At 38.0% G+C, this 26441-nt stretch overlaps 1 protein-coding gene across 6 annotated transcripts in view; it reads left to right on the forward strand.

Annotated features, from left to right (window-relative positions):
* Uvrag (UV-resistance associated gene) overlaps positions 1-26441 on the forward strand; it is a 297213-nt gene that overhangs the window by 69827 nt on the left and 200945 nt on the right. Inside the window, exon 5 of one of the 6 annotated variants that reach the window (XM_067766377.1) lies at positions 18338-18977. The exons of 4 other annotated variants lie outside the window; for them this stretch is intronic. In XM_067766377.1, the coding sequence (XP_067622478.1) occupies positions 18338-18419 (82 nt within the window). In that variant the 3' untranslated portion in view covers positions 18420-18977. Of the gene's footprint in view, positions 1-7946; positions 8478-18337; positions 18978-26441 lie in introns of those variants that run through there. One more of the 6 variants, XM_067766378.1, reaches the window with a different exon arrangement.

A 26441-nucleotide genomic window follows, 5' to 3' on the forward strand; every position in this document is an offset into this window, starting at 1 on the left:
CATTATTCTACTGCACAATTTGTTCTTTGCTACCTCTTTTTCATTTTCTGATTCTAATGTCTCAAAAACTTGTTCCATCTCGGCTATCGTGTGTATGGCTGAAAAATTATCCTTGGTTGTTGGTACAGTGAATTTTTTGCTTAAAGACAACAACCACTTAACGTCTTCGGGAAATTCTATTTCTGTAGTATTAACAAACCATTCGCTATTAATATTGATTCCTAACTTTTGTATTTGTTCCTGCTTGAGTCTCCCTATTTTGGAGGACAGTGTCTTCTCTTTCTGCTTGCATATCTTTTTGCTAAGGATGTTTTGTTTTGCGATGACTGCATCGAATTCATCCTTGCTGAGAGTCTTACGTAAAAAAAAAAAAATGGCAACTCTTAGAGACCAATTGTACAGCGAACAACGGAACATTCATATGGCGTAGCAGCTAAAGGCATGCACTGATATGAATGTTGGAGATTCGAGTTCAACGCTCAGCTCCCGAAAAGCTAGCTGATGAAGAAGTGAAATTCAGAAACATGTCCTAGTAACCATCGCCGTTTGTAAACTTACAATTTTCTCTAATATCAATTACAAAAACCATTGTATAAAGCAATATGAGCAAAGCTCGCTAATTAAATACATATGATCATGTTGATATAATAGTAACAGCGGAAGTATTAAAAACAAATACTGTAAAAATCCGAACAAATGTTACTAAGCTTTCAAAAGCGCGCCTAAAAATCATATCCACACCATTAGGAATAAACTACATACAGAGTGTATGTGCCTACATGGTGATCAAAAGGAATATAAACAAAAAGGCAACTCTTAGAGACCAATTGTACAGCGAACAACGGAACATTCATATGGCGTAGCAGCTAAAAGGCTTGCACTGATATGAATGTTGGAGATTCGAGTTCAACGCTCAGCTCCCGAAAAGCTAGCTGATGAAGAAGTGAAATTTAGAAACATGTCCTAGTAACCATCGCCGTTTGTAAACTTACAATTTTTCTCTAATATCAATTACAAAAACCATTGTATAAAGCAATATGAGCAAAGCTCGCTAATTAAATACATATGATCATGTTGATATAACAGTAACAGCGGAAGTATTAAAAACAAATACTGTAAAAATCCGAACAAATGTTACTAAGCTTTCAAAAGCGCGCCTAAAAATCATATCCACACCATTAGGAATAAACTACATACAGAGTGTATGTGCCTACATGGTGATCAAAAGGAATATAAACAAAAAGGCAACTCTTAGAGACCAATTGTACAGCGAACAACGGAACATTCATATGGCGTAGCAGCTAAAAGGCTTGCACTCATATGAATGTTGGAGATTCGAGTTCAACGCTCAGCTCCCGAAAAGCTAGCTGATGAAGAAATGAAATTCAGAAACATGTCCTAGTAACCATCGCCGTTTGTAAACTTACAATTTTTCTCTAATATCAATTACAAAAACCATTGTATAAAGCAATATGAGCAAAGCTCGCTAATTAAATACATATGATCATGTTGATATAATAGTAACAGCGGAAGTATTAAAAACAAATACTGTAAAAATCCGAACAAATGTTACTAAGCTTTCAAAAGCGCGCTTAAAAATCATATCCACACCATTAGGAATAAACTACATACAGAGTGTATGGGCCTACATGGTGATCAAAAGGAATATAAACAAAAAGGAAACTCTTAGAGACCAATTGTACAGCGAACAACGGAACATTCATATGGCGTAGCAGCTAAAAGGCTTGCACTGATATGAATGTTGGAGATTCGAGTTCAACGCTCAGCTCCCGAAAAGCTAGCTGATGAAGAAGTGAAATTCAGAAACATGTCCTAGTAACCATCGCCGTTTGTAAAACTTACAATTTTTCTCTAATATCAATTACAAAAACCATTGTATAAAGCAATATGAGCAAAGCTCGCTAATTAAATACATATGATCATGTTGATGTAATAGTAACAGCGGAAGTATTAAAAACAAATACTGTAAAAATCCGAACAAATGTTACTAAGCTTTCAAAAAGCGCGCCTAAAAATCATATCCACACCATTAGGAATAAACTACATACAGAGTGTATGTGCCTACATGGTGATCAAAAATGCATATAAACAAAAAAAAAAAAAACAAAAAAAAAAAAAGGCAACTCTTAGAGACCAATTGTACAGCGAACAACGGAACATTCATATGGCGTAGCAGCTAAAGGCTTGCACTGATATGAATGTTGGAGATTCGAGTTCAACACTCAGCTCCCGAAAAGCTAGCTGATGAAGAAGTGAAATTCAGAAACATGTCCTAGTAACCATCGCCGTTTGTAAAACTTACAATTTTTCTCTAATATCAATTACAAAAACCATTGTATAAAGCAATATGAGCAAAGCTCGCTAATTAAATACATATTTTAAATTTTATTTAGTCGATATTTCGACCTCAATCTGAGGTCATTCTCAAGACTGTAAAAAACAAACATGAAACATTAAAACATGAGCACTTGGGAATGTCAAACAAAGTAATTGACAATAAACAAAAAATCTAGCATTATCAGTGATTTGCACCAGATGGTGCAACACTGAATAAATATAGTTGGTAATTATCATTGGAAAAAAAATTATTGTTCTGGCCTTGAGCTCGATTCGAACCTTGAATGATTTATGAATAGGCCGATAAAAACAAAAACAATTGTTAATAAACCATGAGCACTTGGGAATGTCAAACAAAGTAATTGACAATAAACAAAAAATCCAGCATTATCAGTGATTTGCACCAGATGGCGCAACACTGAATAAATATAGTTGGTAAAAAGGAATAGAAGTAGCAAATTTGCCAGTCAAACAAACCACCGCTGTATAGCTAAATGGTTAGCGCAGCATGCCTAAAGCGTACTGATGATGAAGGCTTAGCACCTTTCGAAATGGATCTATCTGCGCAGCTATGGCAGGTTGTCTGAAAAATTGTCTACTTACTATTCCAAAAACAAAATACAATTTTTCAAATTTAGAAAAATTAAAAAAATAACAATAATTATCATTAGAAAAAAATTATTGTTCTGGCCTTGAGCTCGATTCGAACCTTGAATGAAACATTAAAATATTATTTATGATTTTAATGTTTCATGTTTGTTTTTTACAGTCTTGAGAATGACCTCAGATTGAGGTCGAAATATCGACTAAATAAAATTTAAAATATATACATATATATAAAATCTATCCGGGTTTTAATCTGAATATATATGTATATGGCCTCGAGCTCGTTAAATATTTAAAAGTTTTGAATCAATGACATTTCACTTAGCAAGTTTTATTGTAAGAGGAAATGGGGAGACATTTTTTTTAAACGGGAGGTGCCACGTTACTTACTTGTTTAAAGTAACTTTTTGACGGTTCGATTTGGCTCATATTTGAAACACAGAATACATACATGAATAGAAAGCGCCCTATGAAAAAAATCACGTATTACATACGGAAATAGAAATCGTATTTGTGGTCCGATTTGGCTCATATGTATTTGGAACACATATCGCATACAGAAATAGAAATCGCTATATGAAAAAAAATCCCACTAGGTGCGGCAAGGATCGAGATATTAAAAATAGTCGTATTTGACGATTAGGCTCATATTTGGAACAAATATTACATACAGTCTGGTAGATATGACATCAAAATACTTTGGAGTTCGAGGAGGGACAAGCATACGTGGCGCTGAGTCGAGCAAAGTATTTGATAACAAATTGTCTGGAAAGAGTCCTTATAATAATGAGTCACTAAATGAACTAAATATAATGAGAAATAATAGGAAGTAAATAAAGACTAAAAACTTGAAAATAAAATAATTTATGAAAATTTTAAGTTAAACGGTTTAATTGAAAACAATACTTACATTACGTAATAATAATACTAAAAGGTAGAAAATAATTAGGTAGCTACTAGTAGCCACACTTCTCATCAATCTAGGGCGTTGATCAGGCAATTAAGTAAAAGCGTTGGGCGCGTGACATTTCTAAAAATGTGAGGCGTAGCATCACCTGATTAAAGTTCAGTTGGACACATTTACAGCGTTATTCTGTGCACTTGACAAATTGTCAATTTGTTGACAAGTAATCAACATTTTTATCAAGTTGACAAATATTTCTATTCCGTGCATAACTTGACAACGCTAAAAAGCTCTACGACCTGAGCTTTTCACCATATTGTGGTGAACTGAATAAAGTAAACAGAAATCAGCTGTTTAGTACAACAATCGCGAAATGGAAAAAACGTAAGAAGTAAATATTGTTCATTGTTTTTTGTAACAAATATTTTAAAATCATAGTTTTTTCATGGAAATCGAAAGTGGAACCTGCTACGCATTAACAATTGGAGTGATATGTCTCATTTTACACAGCTAACCCCGAAATGGGAATAGGAAAAAATAATCCGCGGGGTTTTTGAGGGTTATTTCAGCATGGCTTTGGGGACTTCCTCGGGTCATTTGGGGGTCATTCTGGGATTGTTTTGGGGACTCCATCGGGTCCTCCCGGAGTCATTTGGGGTCGTTCCGGGATGTTTTGGGTACTCCCTCGGGGTAATTTGGGGGCATGACCCCCAATCCCGGAATGACCCCCAAATGACCCCGACTCCTAATACGAGGAATTATTCTCTTTAGCACAACATGCTTACATCAAAGGCAAGTCGGTCGATACTGCATTGCATAGGGTGCTCATGAATGTAGAGAAAGCCCTGGATCACCGGGAATATGCCCTAGGGGTTTTTCTGGACATAGCCGGGGCTTTCAACAATGTCTCGAAACGAGCAATCATGGACAGTAAACTCGATTGAAGCTCATCCGGCCTTGTTTTTTTTTTTTTGTTTGCGGGGGGGCTGAAAAATGCCTAATGCAACATAATTGCCGCCGTTGCAGCAACCGTGTGTCCGTAGACTAAAAAACAGCCCCGTTTTGGAACTGTTGCCCACCCCGGTACCACTTTCGCATTACTTCAGGGTGGCGTTGCATATTTCTCATTTTTTAAGAGCCTACTGTTGTCCCTGCGTTCAGGTTCCCGCTATTTGCTCTGAGTGTCGATTTAATCGCCACTGCTTCGCATGCGCATTTCTCTGCGCTCCCTCTCAGCATCCATCAGGCGTGTCATGACTATGAATGCCATTTTGCTCACTGCAGTCCAGCACTCTTTCTTCTTGCACATTTGTGATACTAAATTTCTCGTGGTAGGTTCCTCCCAAAAGACTATGCAAGGCGAGTCTTTCCTCGTGGAAACGGGGGCAGTAAAACATGACGTGTTCTGCGTTTTCTAACTCCGTGGTACACATTGGGCAAAGAGGATCTTCCTCTAACCTACGCTTCCATAAATACTCTTTGAAACCGCCATGTCCACTCAGTATCTGCGTGAGATGGTAGTTTAGTTGCTTGCTTGTTGCGTGCTTCCGCTCATTCCATTGAGCTACGTGCCAAACTATCGTGAAGATCCAAAGCCATTTACGCGAGGCCTCTCACCGTTCTTCCCACTTAGCTATTGTTTGTGTCCTTGCTCTTTTCTTGACTTCTTCAGATGTTCGCTCGATATTAGTGTTATACAGATCGGCCATTTCGCTTGCCAGTAAGTCCACTGGGATTTTCCGAGTTAGAACCAGGATCGCGCCGTCGGACACCGTCCGATAAGCACTTGCTATTCTTAAAGCAGCAAGTTGGTACGCTGCTAATAATTCTTTTTGATGGGTCCGTTTAGATCCATACCACACTGGTGCTGCGTATAGTATTATTGAGCTGATTGCTGTGGACAATAGCTGACGTGTAGCTTCGCTCGGACCACCAATATTAGCCATTATTCGCATAAGTGATTCACTAACTTTGATAACTTTCGCTCCCACCGCCCTGAAGTGCTCTTTGAAAGTTAACTTAGAGTCAGCGTGCACTCATAAGTATTTTAGAGAATCCTTTGAAGCGATTTGATGATCCCCGACAGTTAAGACTAACTCGTTCGCCGACGTTTGGAGCTTACTAATACCACTTCCGTCTTTTGGCTAACCAACTCCAGTCGCGTATTGGTCAGCCATTACTTTATTCTTCCTGTGGCGTCATTACATAACGCTTGAAGCAGGTTCAGTTTCTTGGCCACTACTACCACTGCAATATCATCAGCGAATCCCACAATTTACGTGTTTTCTGGTTGATCAAAATCTTTAGCACACGTCATACATTACATTCCAAAGCGTTGGACCGACAACAGATCACTGTGGGACGCCTCCAGTGATTTTGTACCCTTTTGCACCTTGATCCGTGTCAAAAAGAAGTACTCTGTCTTTAAGATAATTACCTATTATACTGCGTAAATAAGCTGGTGTGCCGAAGCTTCGCAGCGCTGCCATTATCTGCATCCAGTTAGCAGTGTTAAAAGCATTCTTGATGTCCAACGTAATCAGTGCACAGAACTTCCTTTTATTTTGGCCTCCAGAGATAGCTTCTCTAGCTATATTGACAACTGTTTGTATTGCATCTACAGTGGATCTTGATTTGCGAAATCCATATTGATTATTCGATAAGCCACCTGGGCTTTCTAGAGTCAGCTGTAGGCGCTCACTAATTATACGCTCGAAAATCTTTCCTGGGGAATCCAGCATACAAAGGGCCTATATGAGGATAGTTGCTCCGGCTGTTTACCACGGTTCAGCAATAGGACAAGTCTTTGTCATTTCCACGCGCGAGGGAACACGCCTTCTTGCACAAGGCATTAAACAGATCAGTAAATAATGTAGCCCTAGTTGTGATCGCGGCTTTAAGGGCTATGTTTGGTACTCCATCGGGCCCTGGGGATTTGTTATCAGCAATTCTTTTTGCAGCGTCCAGCACCTCTTGCTCTGTAATTTGCAGAATTTCCATACTTTCGAGATCCTCGCTTGGATAAATCCAGCGATCTTGCGCCGGGAAAAGTGTTTCAACAATAGTATTCATCAGTATCGTCACGTAGGTTATCGGTCCTTTAACTTTGGCCATCACAGTTCTGTAGGCTGATCCCCAAGGATCTAGGTCGACATTATCCAGCAGTTCCCTAAAGCAGAACTTCTTGCTCTTTTTTATGGAATTTTAAAATGCCTTTTTTTGTGCAACATAGTTGCTGTGTAACTCGGTATATCGTGGTGATGAGCGTGTCATCTGCGCTATTCTTCGTGCTTTGTGACATTTTCTACGCTCTTCCGCAATTTCGTCATTCCACCAATATACCGGAGTGCGCTAGGCTTTTCCGCGACTTCTGGGCATGGCAGCATCATATGCCATACATTGCGACTTATGGTGTTTTCTTTTCTACACGAACATGTCGCCTTCACGCCAACCTCCAAAAAGTTGTGTTCTGTTGTAAAATCAGCTTAGCCTTAATAGAGGGCATCATTATCTTTTCTCAACAACCTACCCCTAAAAATGGCCAAAAAAGCAACATTACTTGCCCTCGCTGCCATTGACCGTGCAGAAAACAGCCCTGTCAATTAGCCGATGAATCACACGAAGCTGAAGCGAATGCTATGAGTCACGCGAAGCTGACGCGAATGCTATATATGTACGTATGTGTCGCATTATGCCTCACTCAAAAGCAACTTGCGATCACAGCTGACACAGGGATGATAAATGGATTTTTTCATTTTGTACCAAACGAGGAAAAAAATGTACAAAATCATCCAAAAATGTACCAAAAGTCTTCGGATGTGAATTTGAACCAAACTAGGGCTATATTCTGCTTCTTTATCCATAAACTGTTTTTAGTCAGGAAACCTTCTAACACACTTAATTTTAATTAAATTTTGTATAGAAAATATCCTTTCTACGTTTGTGGATGAGTGTGGAATCGACAATATGCCTGAAACTATTCTATAAATATTGGAAAACATTTGCGCATTTAATTTATTTTTAACTGATTTTAATTCTTCCCACAACTGCATATATGTAAATTCTTGAATTTTTTAAGGCTCCCATGCTCTGCTAAAACCTAAATTCAGAATTAATTTTGGATTAATGTTGGAGAATACAATAAAAAGTTAACAAGAGTACCAAGATTAATCACAAAGTACGTCGACGACCTATTCGCCATAATAAATGAAGATAAGGTACAAAACACACTTGACGCATTAAATTCCTATAACAAAAATATAAAGTTCACAACGGAACTCGAAGACGACGGAAAATTGCCATACCTTGACTCAATTATCATTCGACGAGGCACCCAATTGAAGTTAAAGTGGTATAAGAAACCCACATCTTCAGGACGAATCATTAACTTTCATTCGAAATACCCAAAGATGTACATCACAAGCTAGTCAACGGGAATCACAAACACCTGAAATTTTCAAATCATTTTCTTATGTATCAAATTTATCAGAGCGCTTAGCAAACTCGAATTGTTATAATAAAGAAAAAGTTAGAATAGCGCACAAGCCAATTAACGCATTAAAAAATGTATTCAACAGAACAAAATCTAAAGTACCTCAGGCGGATAGAAGCAATGTGATATAAAAAATACCATGTAATGGAAATGACATGGATTCATGCAATAATATATATGTGGGCACAACCAAAGCCAAATTAAAAACTCGACTAGCCCAACATAAATCAGACTTTAAACATTGCCACGAAACATAAAATAAATGTAAGGCGCGATAACCTCCGAAGAGATCTAAGGCCGAGCTTCTCTTCCAATTTGCGTCGTGCTCCTCGTGATTTTCCCTACAAATTGGCCGGACGGGACCTACATGTTTTATGCCGACTCCGAACGGCATCTGCAAGGCAGATGAGTTTCCACTGAGAGCTTTTCATGGCACAAATACACTCGGAGCGCTAGCCAAACACTGCCGAGGGGCGACCCCGCTTAGAAAAATTTTCTTCTAATTGAAAAACCTTATTTCTAAAATTTTGATGTTGCTTTGCCCGGGGTTCGAACCCAAGGCATAAGGTGTGGTAGGCGGAGCACGCTACCATCACACCACGGTGGCCGCCATGAAAGAACTCACCATAAAACAGCACACACTGTACGACGAAAAACCACTCTCCGAACTTTAACCAAACAGCAATACTTCAGGAAGAGAAACAATATAATAAGAGATTGACTTTAGAAGTACTTCATATTTTAAACACACCGACTAACATACGAATGAATTACAAAACGGACATTGATAACTGCGCGAGCTACTACAAACACTTGATAAACAATATGCGGACAGTGACTAACTCCACGTTAAACAGCGAAGACGTGTAAAATAATGTATGTAGAGAAATGTTCATGTTTGTTTAATTTTTTATTTAAATTGTATTTTTATTTTATGTTTCTGTAATTTGTTTATAGTTCAAAGCAATTAATTTTCTCTATTTTATCAAATGCAGATTTCGGAAACAAGCCCATAACTAAAGGCACAATAACAATATTTGTTTCACCGCTTAAAATACTTTCTGCTGAAAGCTTTTTAGCCCACGAGAAAGTTTTATCATTCAAATTTACTTTCTTTAATAAAGTACTACAAAATTTTATATAAAATTGTTTAGCACAGCTCTTAAATATGTGTGCGTCATCTTTTTCGAAAAGGTTGTTTGATAGAATAATATCCAAATTAACACCAGAGTAAACTTCATCTGGGATTAAGTGATTTCCTTCTGAATCAATATTTAACATCCAAATAGGACGAGTCTAAATAAGATTTTTATATAAAATGTTCAATTTGGTAATAAGTAAAAGTATGCGAATATCTTCAGACAGCATTTCTATATTAAAATTATTTATTTTATTTAAAATATAAGAAAGAAATGTAAAATATACTTTATAAACATGGCTTTGAAAAATTTCAGATATAACATTAATATTTTGATTACTGCTTTTATTTTGAAATACGTAAAGATTTAAATAATAGACTTATCTTGTTTGGTTGATTTTCCGACAGGGTGTATAAATGATGTATATTGGAACGATTTTCCGTTATCCCTTGTCAAATTTGGTTTTGAGACAAACCGGGTTCGGCGTTGTGCCATCATCAGTGTCGATTTTCGTTCTGATCTGTTGTTGTCGTTTGTCCTGTATTTATAGTTCGTAGGTATATGAGCAGGTATTGTCAAATTGATGCTTGTGCATATTTAGTTATGTGTATGTGCTGTTTGTTCATTCTGAACCGAGGGTGGTTTACTAATCGATTTGTGTGTCTGACTGGGGTAGGTAAAAATCTGTGATTTTAGTCGTTTGTCCTTCTTTGTCGGTTTTTTTGTTTTGGTGTGTTAATTGTTTTGTGTTTATTTGTTGTTGTGTGTTTGTCTGTTGTACCTGTAAGATTACGTTTTTTCCTGTAAACAAGTTTTAAAGGCTCGAATATTGTGTCAGAAATTGTGTTTATCTATTCGTTTATTATTCTACCGTCGAATGTTTTCTGTTTGTAGATTTCCATGTTTTCGAGTACGTTGAGACGTCGGCCTTTTTCTTGTATATGAAGAACCCTAACGGTTTTATTGATGTTTTCTGGGGAACATTCATTCTCGACCATGTGATTCGCGAAGTTAGACTCGGGTATAATGTTTGGATTCCGTATTTTTTTGATGTAATCTCTAATATGTTCTCTGAACCTCGTTCTTATTTGCCGTCCTGTTTGTCCTATGTAACTATGCTGGCATCCGCAGGTAAGCTTGTATACGCCGTGGCTGCTAAACGGATCCTCTGAGTTAGTGTTAGTTCTTAGTTTTCGCCCTAGATTGTTCGATGTTTTGAATGCTGTGTTAATGTTGTATTTGTTAAGGAAGTTTGCCAATTTATATGTTGCTTTTCCAGTATATGCCATAGTCGTCCAGCTATTATTTCCCTTTTCATTATTTCTTTTTGGTTCTCTATTTGTCCTTCTGAGCTTATCTACTAGTGCTTTTTTATATCCGTTGTTTGCAGCGATATTATATATGACCTCTAGTTCTCTCTTATATGCCTCTTGTGTAAGAGGTGTTCTTTCAAGTCTATGTACCAAGTGCCTTAATGCTGCATTTTTATACTGTTGGGGGTGAGTTTATTGTGTCGGTGGCCGTTGACTTTCTATATATGTCATAGTTAAATCTTTTGGCTTCTTTATCAATATTTATCGTGAGGTCTAGATAGTTGATTCCTCCATCTTTTTCGGTTTCCATTGTAAATTTTATATTTCCGTGCTGCTTGTTGAGGTACTCCAGTACAAGCTCTTCGTTTTTAGTAGCTAAAACGCATATTATGTCATCCACGTATCTAGCATAAAATGACACGCCTAATTTGGACTTCAGCTCCTGTATGTAATTTTCTTCCAGATTTTGCATGAACACTTCCATGAGAATTGCTGATGATTGATGATTCTAAGACCGTTTGTTTGTCTATATATTTTATTGTTGAATTGAAAATAGTTTTGACGTAAAGTGGTTCTTAGCGTATTTGTGATTTGCATACTTTTCACTTTGTTTTTTGTGTTATGAGTTGACAGGGTGGATAAATGATGTATATTGGAACGATTTTCCGTCATGCCTTGTCAAATTTGGTTTTAAGACAAACCGATTTCGGCGTTGTGCCATTATCCGTGTCGATTTTCGTTCTGATCTGTTGTTGTCGTTTGTCCTGTATTTATAGTTCGTAGGTATATGAGCAGGTATTGTCAAATTGATGCTTGCGTATATTTAGTTATGTGTATGTGCTGTGTGTTCATTCAGAACCGAGGGTGGTTTACTAATCGATTTGTGTGGCTGACTGGGGTAGGTAAAAATCTGTGATTTTAGTCGTTTGTCCTTCTTTGTCGGTTTTTTGTTTTGGTGTGTTAATTTTTTTGTGTTTGTTTGTTATTGTGTGTTTGTCTGTTGTACCTGTGTGATTACGTTTTTTCCTGTAAACAAATTTTAAAGGCTCGAATATTGTGTCAGAAATTGTGTTTATCTGTTCGTTTATTATTCTACCGTCGAATGTTTTCTGTTTGTAGATTTCCATGTTTTCGAGTACGTTGAGACGTCGGCCCTTTTCTTGTAATTTGACAAGGGATGACGGAAAATCGTTCCAATATACACCATTTAAATAATACTTGAGGGCTTCCCCTTGCTCAAGAATTCTATCTATGACTGCTTGTCTAGGAAGCCACCTTGTGGGGGCGTACTTTAGTATAACATGCATTTCTGTACCGAAATGTTCCTGAAAACTCTTAAAGTCTGCCCTCCTAAGGGGACTGTTACAAAAATGATAGTTTACATCCTTTAAAGATGTATCAATTTTGTTGGGAAATACATCACAAGCGGCCATTGAATCTAAATTTAAAATGTGACATACACATCCATTAAAATGCAGATTTGGAACAACTTGCTTCAGCCTTGCTTGTACTCCGCTTTTTGCTACCATTATGACCGATCAATTGTCGGTAGTGCAACCAATCAGTTTTTCTTTCAAAGATTTAATAATAGCATTAAAAATGCCCTCCGTGCTACTATCGGTCAAACGTATCAAATCTAAAAATCTATCAATGCACTTTTTATCAAAAATTCGAATCGAAATTGCCAAATTTTTTGATATACATATTGGGTTGGGTCGATTTGTATGGACGAAAGTTAACCGATATCGCGCCGTCGATTTTTCGCTAGGATTTGGGCTCAGGAAAAAAAGTTCCACTACACATACCCAATAAAATTTTTGGACCAAAATTCTTCTAATTTTCAAAAAGCTGCATTTACCAATTTTGCATTTGCCAATTTACACGAAAAAAAATACATAAAAAATGATTTGGAGCCTTGAAAATGAAAAAAAAAATGCATAAAAAATCGATGAAATTTCGCAGGCTTCAAAATTATTTTTTTGGGTATGCGTAGTGGAACTTTTTTTCCTGAGCCCAAATCCTATCGAAAAATCGATGACGCGATATCGGTTAATAAATCGACCCAGTATAATACATATATCAGTCGTTTCATCTATTATTAAGAGTAAAAATTCTTCTGACAAAATGCAATTATGGAGTTATAATTTTCTGGACATGTTATTTGAGTTATTATTTTCTGTGCTTTAATTCTATTGATGCAAAATTTGTTCACAATTTTAGAATCAGTTATGCTATTTTTCATAAGCATATTTAAATGATCCATAATTGCAAATGGCAAATTGTGCTCGGCAACAAAACAACTTACCACGTACCATGATTATCATCACTGAGTTGACAGCGAACAATCACACGAACTGCATTTTTTTTGTAAAAATGGTTACAATTTTTGTTCTTTTCAAGTCATGCAGGGTGGCACTGAACATTTTAAGTGGCTAAAATTTCACAGGGCGAAGTGAGAATCTTAAAAATGTTAGCCCCTGAAATTGACGGCATTTTCGTGTAGAAAAGAAATCACCATTAGTGATTTGAACCGACTGGTCTTCTGCATGCGATCCTCGTACTATGACATCCGTCCAGATAATATCAAATATTTGTGGACCGAAAAGGTGCTAATTCCATTTTCTACTTTGTCGATGTTTTGCTGCTACCGTTCGTGGAGTTTCGAGCAGCTCTACGCTAATAGTTTTATGGTCGCTGTGTGTGTAGACGTTGTTTATGGACCATTTTGCTCGTCTTCCTATTTCGCTGCTAGCGAAGGTGAAATCTATAATGGATCGTCTGTTATCTGTATCGAAGGTATATATCCCTACTTTATTTGGGAGTTCTAGCCTCAAAGAAGTAAGGCTTTCGAGAAGAACTCTCCCTCTTTCGTTGGTTCGTCTAATTCCTCACACACATGACCATGCATTGAAGTCTCCACACACTAAAATCGGTGTTTACCTCGTGCTTCCATGGTGATCCCGTATATCATGTCTTCGAACTCGACGATGGTCATGCTCGGAAGGGCATAGCAACTGATGACGTATATATTGATGATTTTTGCCCACGTTAATCCTGCTACCGTTGGCGTCATATTTGCCTGTGGAAGAAATTTCCCTACAAATTGAGGCTTTCCCTGCCGAATCGTAGTGCCAACCCTGTCTCTGGCAATTTTTGTATTGTTCAGAAAGTACCTATATGGCATATCCTCCTTCATAGACTGTTTGGGATAATAGCTCTTGGGCTGCCTCGCAATGGTTTAAATTGAGCTCCAGTACCCTCATGAGACAGTCATTTTGCTGCCCTCTCGTTGTGGGCATTTAAAACTGCCTGCCGAATGTTGTCCCCCACATAGCGCACATTTCGGTGCATTTTCGCAACTTGTAACCTTATGACTTTCCTGACCGCATTTCCTGCATAGTCTAAACCTACAGTTTACAGTTAGTTGCAAACAGTCTCCTTACATTTCTGAGCTATATGTCCGTAGTCCCAGCACCTATAACAGCGTTTCTCTTGCTTGACCTCTCTAATTCGGCAGGAAACCCATCCTACCCGGATTCTTTGCGTACTAAGACAGCCTTGGCATCCTCCGCTGTAAGGCTTATAAGTGCCGACTTTGTGCCACTGTACCCTGTTTCCCATCTTGCGATTTGTTCAGCTCTAGTAAAGCTCTCCTTTCGCCGTTCTTCTAGTCGTTTTGACGTCATCACCCAGGGATTTTAATTCGTCGCATCTTCTCACTTTACGCAATATGTCGGCGTACGTTGCATCTCCCGCCTTTGAAATGATGATTGCGTCCGGCCTAGCCTTAAATGCTTTTTTCTTGCTCTTCCTTTTAGCTAACTGCCACTCTCTCGTCTTTTGGGCTGCAGTGTCCTCTTTCCTCTCCGTCTTCTCCTGCGTTTCTTGCCGTCGTTTGTGACTACCCACGTGCCCTGGCATGACGGGTCACGCCCTTCTGGAGAGCGAGGTAGCTTCCTTCCTACGAATGCACTGAACTCCATTTCTTTCTCCTGTGTTTGGTTTTTTGTTTTATTATTTTTGTTGCTCATAGTCTATTTAATTGGGTCCCCACTTGAAGCCGCTATCTTGGTCCGAGTGTGCAGTTACCTATATAGATCCCGTGGTTGTCTATGCGACGGCAGGGAGGCTGCGTGAAAGTTGACAGTCCCTCATGAAGACTGCGTTCAGAGCCGGATCAGTATTAATCGGGAGGATCTCAACCGAACCTGCACCACCAACTTAATGATGACGGACTTTGAACGTACCCCAAAGCCTGCAAAGGTCTTAACGGGACGGAGACGAGTGGGACATTAACCGGAAAGTCATTTCGACGGTGTGTCAAGCCGTGTACTGAGATTTCGGAATGTCACAGTCACCAGCCCTTAACAAACATATCCAAATCGTTGATTCCAGTATACCTTAATTAAGAACTTACTGGGCTCAGTCTTAATGTGACAACAATAACTTTAAATTTACAAATAATTTACCTCTACCTTCCTAAGTGTGTATCCCACGTCGTATAGTTGCCTCCCTATCTTGGGTAGCTTTTCCCTCGAAGCAACTCCGAACTAGGTTGTGGATGCTTAATTCAGGGCGGCATCTACTCGCCCTGTCACTAGAGGTTCTCAGGATGCTTTAGACCTTTTAAGCCAAACCCTCCTCACCAGCCGCTCTTGGTCGAGGGCTGCTAATTTGATATTCGCAGTTAACCTCATTAATAGGCCGTTCACTCTCCCCCCTTTGGCCTGAGCTCATCCGGCATTAAAAAAGTGGATCGGTTCCATGTTAAGCTGCCGAATGATCACGTCGCAATGGGGTATATACGAGGCAACAAGGTCTGCAAACGCCGCAGTGTGGAGCTTTATCACCAATGCTGTCGACGCCGGTTATCAACTTATTGCTTAGGCTATTCGACAGAGGACCAGTCAAACTTCCGGCATAGAGTCATCCTAGATAGCAAGTTGGCGTGGAAACTCCATGACATAGAGAGAGCGAAGAAAGCCTCGGCGGCACTTGTACGCTTACATGAGGATACTAGGATGGCGACCGTCAAACCCATACGTTACTTTGGGGCGTTGTTTGGTAGACAGCCATACAAAAAAGTACATATACCAAAAAACTAGAGGGGGTATGCAGATTATCAACGATTACCATAACGGGAGCCCTAAGAACTACCCCGACAGCAGCATTGCATGCTATTCTACACATCTCGCCTGCAGACCTAATGGCCAAAAATATTGCGTTAGCAACTGCAACAAGGCTTAAGGCCACTGCAACAAGGCTTTTGGCCATATAGCCATATCAGTTTAGCACCATCTAATATCGAGCAAACGAAATATGTGGTCCCGTGCCTGAGCTTCAAAGAGTTCGGGCCCAGGCAATACTATACTAATGTATACCGATGGTTCCAAATTATATGAAGGGGTCGAGTCTGCCGTTTACGGTGTCGATGCAGAAATAAGTATACCCTACAGGCTGCCAGATTAATGCAGCGTCTTTCAGGCGGAAATTATAGCCGCGAAGAATGTAGCAGAAATTCCGTAGGAAGTGCGCTTCAACTACAATCACGTCAATATATATATTGATAGTCAGGCTGCGATTAAGGCAATAATTTCATACAGCACTTCATCAAGAAGTATCCTGAAATGTAAAGAAACATACATCCGGTCATAAAGGTTGTTGAGTTGGCAAAGGAAGGTGCAGCACTCTCTGAATCGACAGTAAACGTTCCAATCCGTTTGAGAGTTATCAAAAAAAGACAGGAGTTGCATACGATCGATCAAGCAGGAAAGTAGTGGACAGAAGTTAGAAGTTGCAAAATTTCTAAGATCTTTTGCAAATCATACGATATTGAACTCACAAAGTGGTTAATATCTCTGAAGAGAGAAGATTTAAGGCTTACAATCAGCATACCAACTGGTTACTGCCCTCTGGCGTCACACGCTTATAATTTTGGCATCGTCAGTAACAGCAGATGTAGGAAGTGCGAGCTGCAGAAAGAAACGGTTGAGCACGTGCTGTGTTCGTGTACTGCGCTGACCAGATCAAGCTTCCAGCTATTAAGGGCGGCAGAGTTCCCAGGTCTCGAGGCAGCTATTAAGATAGGTCCTAGAAAACTTCTAGCATTAGGACGGAGTTGTATAAGTAAGTCCTGGCTCCTGATTGGAGTTCTTACGTTTGATCGGCCAATTCTGGTAATACTATGGACACATTCAGTTTATATGTGGTTGACTTATTTTGTTTTGTTGATTTTCCGACAGAGTAATTAAATGATGTATATTGGAACGATTTTCCGTCATCCCTTGTCAATCATCAGTGTCAATTTTCGTTCTGATCTGTTGTTGTCATTTGTCCTGTATTTATAGTTCGTAGGTACATGAGCAGGTATTGTCAAGATTGATGCTTGTGTATATTTAGTTATGTGTACCGAGGGTGGTTTTACTGTTCGATTTGTGTAGCTGACTGGGGCAGGTAAAAATCCGTAATTTTATTCGTTTTACCTTTTTTGTGGGTTTGTTGTTTTGGTGCGTTAATTGTTTTGTATTTATTTGTTGTTGGGTGTTTGTCTGTTGTACCTCTGTGACTACTTTGTTTCTTGTAAACAAGCTTTAAAGGCTCGAATATTGTGTCAGAAATTGTGTTTATCTGTTCGTTTATTATTCTACCGTCAAATGTTTTCTGTTTGTAGATTTCCATTTTTCGAGTACGAGACGTCGGCCTTTTGCTTGTATGTGAAGAACCCTAACTGTTTTATTGATGTTTGCTGGGGAACGCTCATTCTCGACCATGTGATTCGCGAAGTTAGACTCGGGTATAGTGTTTGGATTCCGTATTTTTTTGTTGTAATCTCTAATATGTTCTCTGAACCTCGTTCTTATTTGCTGTCCTGTTTGTCCTATGTAACTATGTTGGCATCCGCAAGTAAGCTTGTATACATACGCCGTGGCTGCTAAACGGATCCTCTGAGTTAGTGTTAGTTCTTAGTTTTCGCCCTAGATTGTTTGATGTTTTGAATGCTGTGTTAATGTTGTATTTTTTAAAGAAGTTTGCCAATTTATATGTTGCTTTTGCAGTATATGTCATAGTCTTCCAGCTATTATTTTCTTTTTGGTTCTCCATTTGTCCTTTTGAGCCTATGTTCAGTGCTTTTTTATATCCGTTGTTTGCAGCGATGTTATATATGACCTCAAGTTCTGTCTTATATGCTTCTCTGTAAGAGGCGTTCTTTCAAGTCTATGTACCAAGTGCCTTAATGCTGCATTTTTATGCTGTTGGGCGTGATTTGAGGTATTATGTATTATTGTGTCGGTGGCCGTTGGCTTTCTATATATGTCATAGTTAAATCTTTTGGCTTCTTTATCAATATTTATCGTGAGATATAGATAGTTGATTCCTCCGCCTTTTTCGGTTTCCATTTTAAATTTTATATTTCCGTGCTGCTTGTTGAGGTACTCCAGTACAAGTTCTTCGTTATTAGTAGTTAAAACGCATAAAATGACACGCCTAATTTGGACTTTAGCACCTGTATATACTTTTCTTCCAGATTTTGCATGAACACTTCCATAAGAATTGCCGATGCAGGGCTTCCCATTCCAAGGAGGAAAATAGTAGCTGGACGACTATGACATATATTGGAAAAGCAACATATAAATTGGCAAACTTCTTTAAAAAACACAACATTAACACAGCATTCAAAACATCGAACAATCTAGGGCGAAAACTAAGAACTAATACTAACTCAGAGGATCAGTTTAGCAGCCACGACGTATACAAGCTTACTTGCGGATGGCAACATAGTTACATAGGACAAACAGGACGGCAAATAAGAACGAGGTTCAGAGAACATATTAGAGATTACAACAAAAAAATACGGAATCCAAACATTATACCCGAGTCTAACTTCGCGAATCACATGGTCGAGAATGAATGTTCCCCAGGCAACATCAATAAAACAGTTAGGGTTCTTCACATACAAGCAAAAGGCCGACGTCCCAACGTACTCGAAAACATGGAAATCTGCAAACAGAAAACATTTGACGGTAGAATAATAAACGAACAGATAAACACAATTTCTGACACAATATTCGAGCCTTTAAAGCTTGTTTGCAAGAAAAAAAGTAATCACAGAGGTACAACAGACAAACACCCAACAACAAATAAATACAAAACAATTAACACGGCGGCCACCGTGGTGTAATGGTAGCGTGCTCCGCCTATCACACCGTATGCCCTGGGTTCAACTCCCGGGCAAAGCAACATCAAAATTTTAGAAATAAGATTTTTCAATTAGAAGAAAATTTTTCTAAGCGGGGTCGCCCCTCGGCAGTGTCTGGCAAGCGCTCCGATTGTATTTCTGCCATGAAAAGCTCTCAGTGAAAACTCATCTGCCTTGCAGATGCCGTTTGGAGTCGGCATAAAACATGTAGGTCCCGTCCGGCCAATTTGTAGGGAAAAATTAAGAGGAGCACGACGCAAATTGGAAGAGAAGCTCGGCCTTAGATCTCTTCGGAGGTTATCGCGCCTTACATTTATTTTTTTTTTTTTTAATTAACGCACCAAAACAGCAAACCCACAAAAAAGGTCAAACGAATAAAATTACGGATTTTTACCTGCCCCAGCCAGCCACACAAATCGATCAGTAAAAACCACCCTCGGTACACATAACTAAATATACACAAGCATCAATCTTGACAATACCTGATCATGTACCTACGAACTATAAATACAGGACAAATGACAACAACAGATCAGAACGAAAATCGACACTGATGATGGCACAACGCCGAAACCGGCTTGTCTCAAAACCAAATTTGACAAGGGATGATGGAAAATCGTTCCAATATACATTATATGTGGTTCTTACCTCACTCATCCTTATTTCCAGCAAAACACGACACGGTTTGTATTTGAACATGTATTGAACATTAGTTATTACAAGTATTTTGTTAAATGATATTTAGTTATATTTAAGTTTGTTTGTTGTAATGGTGTGTTCAATTTATAATTATTATTAAGAATTCATGGGCTTAATACCGGCTTATAATAATTGAATATTCAATTACTATGTTTTTCTAAGGAAACTGAAAAGAAATAAACATTTACTGGATATTGCGATGATATTATTTCGAAAACCGCCACGTAATCATCATCAGGCAATTTCGTAATGTTACCAAAGGTTTCACCGAGATTCGAACCGCGAATCACACGGTGAAACTGCAGTTGCCTTAATCACTAGGCAATCTTGCTATGATGATTACGTGGCGGTTTTCGAAATGGTACCGTCGCAATATCCCAGTAAATGTTTCTTTCTTTCTTTTGAGTTTCTCTTATAAAAAAAAAAAAAATAAATGTAAGGCGCGATAACCTCCGAAGAGATCTAAGGCCGAGCTTCTCTTCCAATTTGCGTCGTGCTCCCCTTGATTTTCCCTGCAAATTGGCCGGACGGGACCTATATGTTTTATGCCGACTCCGAACGGCATCTGCAAGGCAGATGACTTTTCACTGAGAGTTTTTCATGCCAGAAATACGCCCGGAGCGCTTGCAAAACACTGCCGAGGGTCGACCCCGCTTAGAAAAATTTTCTGCTAATTGAAAACCCTATTTCTAAAATTTTGATTTTGTTTGCCCGGGGTGTGAACCCAGGGCATAACGTGTGGTAGGCGGAGCACGCTACCATCACACCACGGTGGCCGCCATTCTCAGTCAGTCAGTTTCTCTTAGAAAAACATAATCAGGGCTGTCATGGAATCCAATTGTTGTCGGTATCGGATTTAAAAAGGACAAAATAATAACTTTGGTGTCATGAAATCCAATGTTATCGGTTTAATGTTCGAATTGGAATTAGTGTCGGTTTTAGGTGTCACAGAATCCGATAATATCGATTTTGCTATCGGAAACAATCCAATCAGTTAAATGCTGTTGGATTTAATTTTTTCATAGTTGTATTTCTCTTGTAGTTGGGTATTTTCTAAAAATGTAAGTAAATAAAAGTTTATTTTATAAAAATAAATGTAAATTTACATATATTTTCATTCTTAATAGGGGAGAGCATAAAAATTCAATGCAAAACAGTATTTTGATTGAATTTATGGAGAAACTTCCAAATATTGCGAAGGGCTTCACGAAGCACATCATCTAAAATCGTTGACACCGTGCTTCTTCCTACACTCATGTTAGAATCCTGCCAACTGATCTTTGATAGGATCCTTCAGCTAACAATCGTAACGTAGCTGCTAGATGCAGCACTGGCAGAACTTTCGAGCGAGTTAAGCGTCCTTCAATGGTGTCCAATACCATTCGGAAAGCCTCTTTGTTTATGTGATAGTATGCAATGTAACTGCAATACACCATAAATATTTAGAAACCCACATTAAGAAATATTTATAATTACGCTGTCTCTGGAAACTCAAATGGATTGCTGCGATCTCTCAAAATTTTCCTTTTGACCTTCTCCGCTTCGGGTTTCCCAAAGTCGGCGCCTGTTTTTGTAGCCGCTCAACTACTTGCTCTGCCCCAGTGAACTTTGTTGGATATAACCAAACAAATTTGGAAAATCCGTCCACTATTACGAAAATATGATTACTTTTATTCTATTTCGGCCTTTATTTTGGAAATTTATATACAATTTTTTTTTTCGAGCTCTAGGCCATGTATATGTAAATTAAAACACCAAAATCGAAAAATACGAGAAATCTAACGTAATATACCAAATTTCATGTAACGGCGACGGGTCCCACGTATGCAATAAAGTATATGTCGGGACTACAAAATCAAAATTAAATACAAGGATTTCCGCGCATAAATCTAATATCAAAAATCGGGACCACGCTAACGATAATAAAACAGCTTTGACACAACATTGCAGAGTAACCGGGCACTCTCCAGATTTAAACAACGTAGCATTAATTCAACAAGAGAGGCATTACAACAAAAGATACACATTAGAAATGCTTCATATTATCAATACACCAAGAGATCAAAGAATAAATTTTAAGGCGGATGTAGAAGGCTGCGCGGCAGCCTATCGTCGGTTGATTACAACAACTACAATTCCTCGTGAGAAAAGTGTCGTTCCAAATATGCTGTCCCAACGCTAATGTGCCGAGCGCCACTTACTGCCTATTATTTAACATATTGTTGTTTATGTAAAAATTTGTTTATTATTACGGTTCTTTAGATGTTTACCTTTTTTGTTTATCGTTTTCCCTTGTACTTGTTTATTTTAAGATTTGTTAAATTAGTCGATCAGGTGCACTCAAGAGTGTAAGTTAAAAATTATGGAATGTTGTTATGTTTTATGTGTTAATATGTTTTTGTTTTTACATGCCTTTCAGTCCTGAAGATGATTTCAGTTTGAAATCGAAATATCGATTAAAATAAATTTGATAAAAATAAATTTGACAAATATGATTATATTTCTTCCGCGTCTCAGTCAGTGGACCTACGTGGTCTACATGATATGCCCCTAGAGGATCGCAAGCTTTGTTGATTTTCGTCTACATCCCTTCCCTTTTCCCTGACTTAGCATCCGTTATGATGGACTCAACGCATCCTGTCACCACCCTACTGAACTTGCCGTTCACGTTTGATACATAATAAAATTTCTCGACCAGTTATTGCGTTTTCTTGGCTGCAAAGTGGCCTTGATTGTGTGCCAGTCGTATGATCTCATCTTCCATAGAGGAAGGTACTACTAACAGCTCCTTCACTACATCTTTGTACAATACGTCGTTTTTTTTTCAAAAAATAGTCTTCATATGCATCTTTTACCAAAACTTTCTTTACATCCCTAATCCACACATCTTCCGCCTGTGCATCTCGTAAACTATACTTTAGCGAATCTTCGATTATTAAACAATATACGTGGCTGAGAGCGACAACATGTCTCATGCGAGTCCCTGCTCGGTGCTCTACATTGTAATCATACTCCTGAAGGTATATAGCCCATCTCATAATCCCGTCCGACACCTCTCGTTTACTCATGGTAAGCGCGAAAGCGTTGCAGTCCGCAACTATTTTAAATTTGATGTCTCTGAGATAAATTCTCCATTTCTTCACAGCCGTTATGATCGCCAAAACCTCAAGTTCGTATGAACTATACTTCTCCTCGGTTGGAGTTGTCTTCCTACTCATAAACTCTACCTGGTGCAATTGCTGATCCTCTCCGCCCCTCTGCAGTAACACTGCGCCATATCCATATTTGGAGGCATCTGCGTGGACCTCTGTATATGCCGTCGGATTATACAACTTTAATGCCGGTGCGTTCGTCAACGCACTTTTCAATTCCGGACAGAGAAAACTTCACATCATTTTTCAATAAATCCGTCAACGGGTTAGCTACCGTTGCGTAATTCATCACGAATCGTCTAAAAAATTAAGTTAACCCTAACAAGCGTTTAATTTCTTTTTTACTTTTCGGTATCAGAAAGTTTTCGACTGCGCTAGTTTTCTCGTTAGACGGTAATATTTTCCCCATTTCTATGATATACCCCATGAAATTTATTTGCCGTATCAAAAATTCGCATTTCGACCCGACCATTGCATATTCAAACCGTATTCTTTTGAACGCTCTAAAACCACCTTAAGTTTCCGTATACCTTCGGCTTCATCTTTAGCTGGAACGATGATGTCGTCCATATACACAATTACTGTACCATCCCTCAATATATCTTGAAAAACTGATTGTATGTACCTACAAAACACGGCCGGCGAATTCGATATGCCAAACGGTACGAAACAAAATTGGTACTGTCCTGTTTGGGTTACGAACGCCGTATACTTCCTCCAAGCTGCCTCAATAGGAACGTGAAAGAATCCATCTTTCAAGTCTAAAGTCGTAAATACGTATGCGCCATACAATTTGTCCAGTACTTCATCGATAACCGTCATAAGAAAATTATCTCTTACTATTTTCTCGTTTATTTTCCTATAATCTACGCAAAATCTTTTTGTACCGTTTTTATACTCAGCGTGCTTTGCACACAGAGTATATTAACTTTGATGGGATAACAGTTCGTTGTACAGGTATAAAGGAATCAAGATAGATATAGACTTCCATATATCAAAATCATCAGTATCGAAAAAAAATTTGATTGAGCCATGCCCGTCCGTCTGTCCGTTAACACGGTAAGTTGAGGAAATATTGAGATATCTTCACCAAATTTGGTACACGAGCTTACCTGGACCCAGAATAGATTGGTATTGAAAATGAGCCAAAATGGGGTGATAACTACGCCCACTTTTTATATATATAACATTTTGGAAAACACAAAAAACCTTATTATTTAGTAAATAATACACCTAGAATATTGAAGTTTGACGTGTGGACTGATATTGAGACTCTTAATAAAAATTTAAAAAAAGATTTTTTTAAATGGGCTTGGCACCGCCCACTTGTGATAAAATCAATTTTACAAATATTATTAATCATAAATCAAAAATCGTTAAACCTATCGTAACAAAATTCGGCAGAGAGGTTGCCTTTACTATAAGGAATGCTTTAAAGAAAAATTAACGAAATCGGTTAAGGACCACGCCCACTTTTATATAAAAGATTTTTAAAATCGTCGTGGACGTATAAAATAAGCTATATATTTGCAAAAAAGAGCTTTATATCAATGTTATTTCATTTCCCAAGTGTATTTATAACAATAAATAGGAAAAACTTCAAATTTTAAGAAATGGGCGTAGCACCGCCCCTTATATGACTAAGCAATTTTCTATGTTTCGGGAGCAAATTTGGTACATAATTTTTCCCTATAGCAGGAACTATTACTGAAAAAATGGTTCTGGAGATCGGTTAAAGACCACGCTCAATTTTATATAAAAAATTTTTTAAAAGAGTCGTAGACAAAAATAATAAGCTATATCTTTGCGAAAAAAAGCTTTATATCAATAGAATTTTACTTTCTAAATTGAATTATAACAATAAATTGGAAAACACTAAAAATTTTTGAAAATGGGTGTGGCACCGCCCCTTTTATGAATAAACAATTTTCTATGTTCCGGGAGCTATAACTCGAAGAAAAATTAACATATCGTAATGAAATTGTGTACACATATTTTCCTTATAGCAGAAAATATTTGTAGTAAAAATGGACGGGATCGGTTAAAGACCACGGCAACTTAGATATAAAACAAGTTTAAAGGGGTCGTAGACTAGAATAATAAGCTATAACTTAGCAAAAAATAATTTATTTAATAATTTGGGAAAAATTTAAACAACGTGACATCAGGACGGACAAGGCGACAGCTGTTTCGATTATACCTTGTAAATCTCTTCAAAGCCTTTTCTCCCGGGAGTGGGAGTCGAACTCGCACTCCTACGATAGTTGAAATGGTTGTAAACGCATTCAGCTACGTCATGCCTGTTGTAAAGTTCTTCCCAATTGCCTTCTTTTTGCATATTTTAATCTTTTACACATTGCATACTTCGTATGCAATTATGTGTTAAAGCTATGCTTGGTACGGCGGTTTTCAAAGAAACTTTGGTTTTTGTTGCTGTTTTCGTTCTATTTATAGAACTACAACGAATTAACCAATTTTGTCTGTTTGTATGATTTTAATAATCGGGGATTGCCCATATTGCTTTTTCAAATGTATGAAAACATTTTATTTGAAGCAATTTTTTAATTTTATAATTTATTTAATAATTTGGGAAAAATTTAAACAACGTGACATCAGGACGGACAAGGCGACAGCTGTTTCGATTATACCTTGTAAATCTCTTCAAAGCCTTTTCTCCCGGGAGTGGGAGTCGAACTCGCACTCCTACGATAGTTGAAATGGTTGTAAACGCATTCAGCTACGTCATGCCTGTTGTAAAGTTCTTCCCAATTGCCTTCTTTTTGCATATTTTAATCTTTTACACATTGCATACTTCGTATGCAATTATGTGTTAAAGCTATGCTTGGTACGGCGGTTTTCAAAGAAACTTTGGTTTTTGTTGCTGTTTTCGTTCTATTTATAGAACTACAACGAATTAACCAATTTTGTCTGTTTGTATGATTTTAATAATCGGGGATTGCCCATATTGCTTTTTCAAATGTATGAAAACATTTTATTTGAAGCAATTTTTTAATTTTATAATTTATTTAATAATTTGGGAAAAATTTAAACAACGTGACATCAGGACGGACAAGGCGACAGCTGTTTCGATTATACCTTGTAAATCTCTTCAAAGCCTTTTCTCCCGGGAGTGGGAGTCGAACCGGCACTCCTACGATAGTTGAAATGGTTGTAAACGCATTCAGCTACGTCATGCCTGTTGTAAAGTTCTTCCCAATTGCCTTCTTTTTGCATATTTTAATCTTTTACACATTGCATACTTCGTATGCAATTATGTGTTAAAGCTATGCTTGGTACGGCGGTTTTCAAAGAAACTTTGGTTTTTGTTGCTGTTTTCGTTCTATTTATAGAACTACAACGAATTAACCAATTTTGTCTGTTTGTATGATTTTAATAATCGGGGATTGCCCATATTGCTTTTTCAAATGTATGAAAACATTTTATTTGAAGCAATTTTTTAATTTTATAATTTATTTAATAATTTGGGAAAAATTTAAACAACGTGACATCAGGACGGACAAGGCGACAGCTGTTTCGATTATACCTTGTAAATCTCTTCAAAGCCTTTTCTCCCGGGAGTG

This window comes from Eurosta solidaginis, chromosome 2, assembly GCF_040869045.1.
Source record: "Eurosta solidaginis isolate ZX-2024a chromosome 2, ASM4086904v1, whole genome shotgun sequence".
Classification (NCBI taxonomy): domain Eukaryota; kingdom Metazoa; phylum Arthropoda; class Insecta; order Diptera; family Tephritidae; genus Eurosta; species Eurosta solidaginis.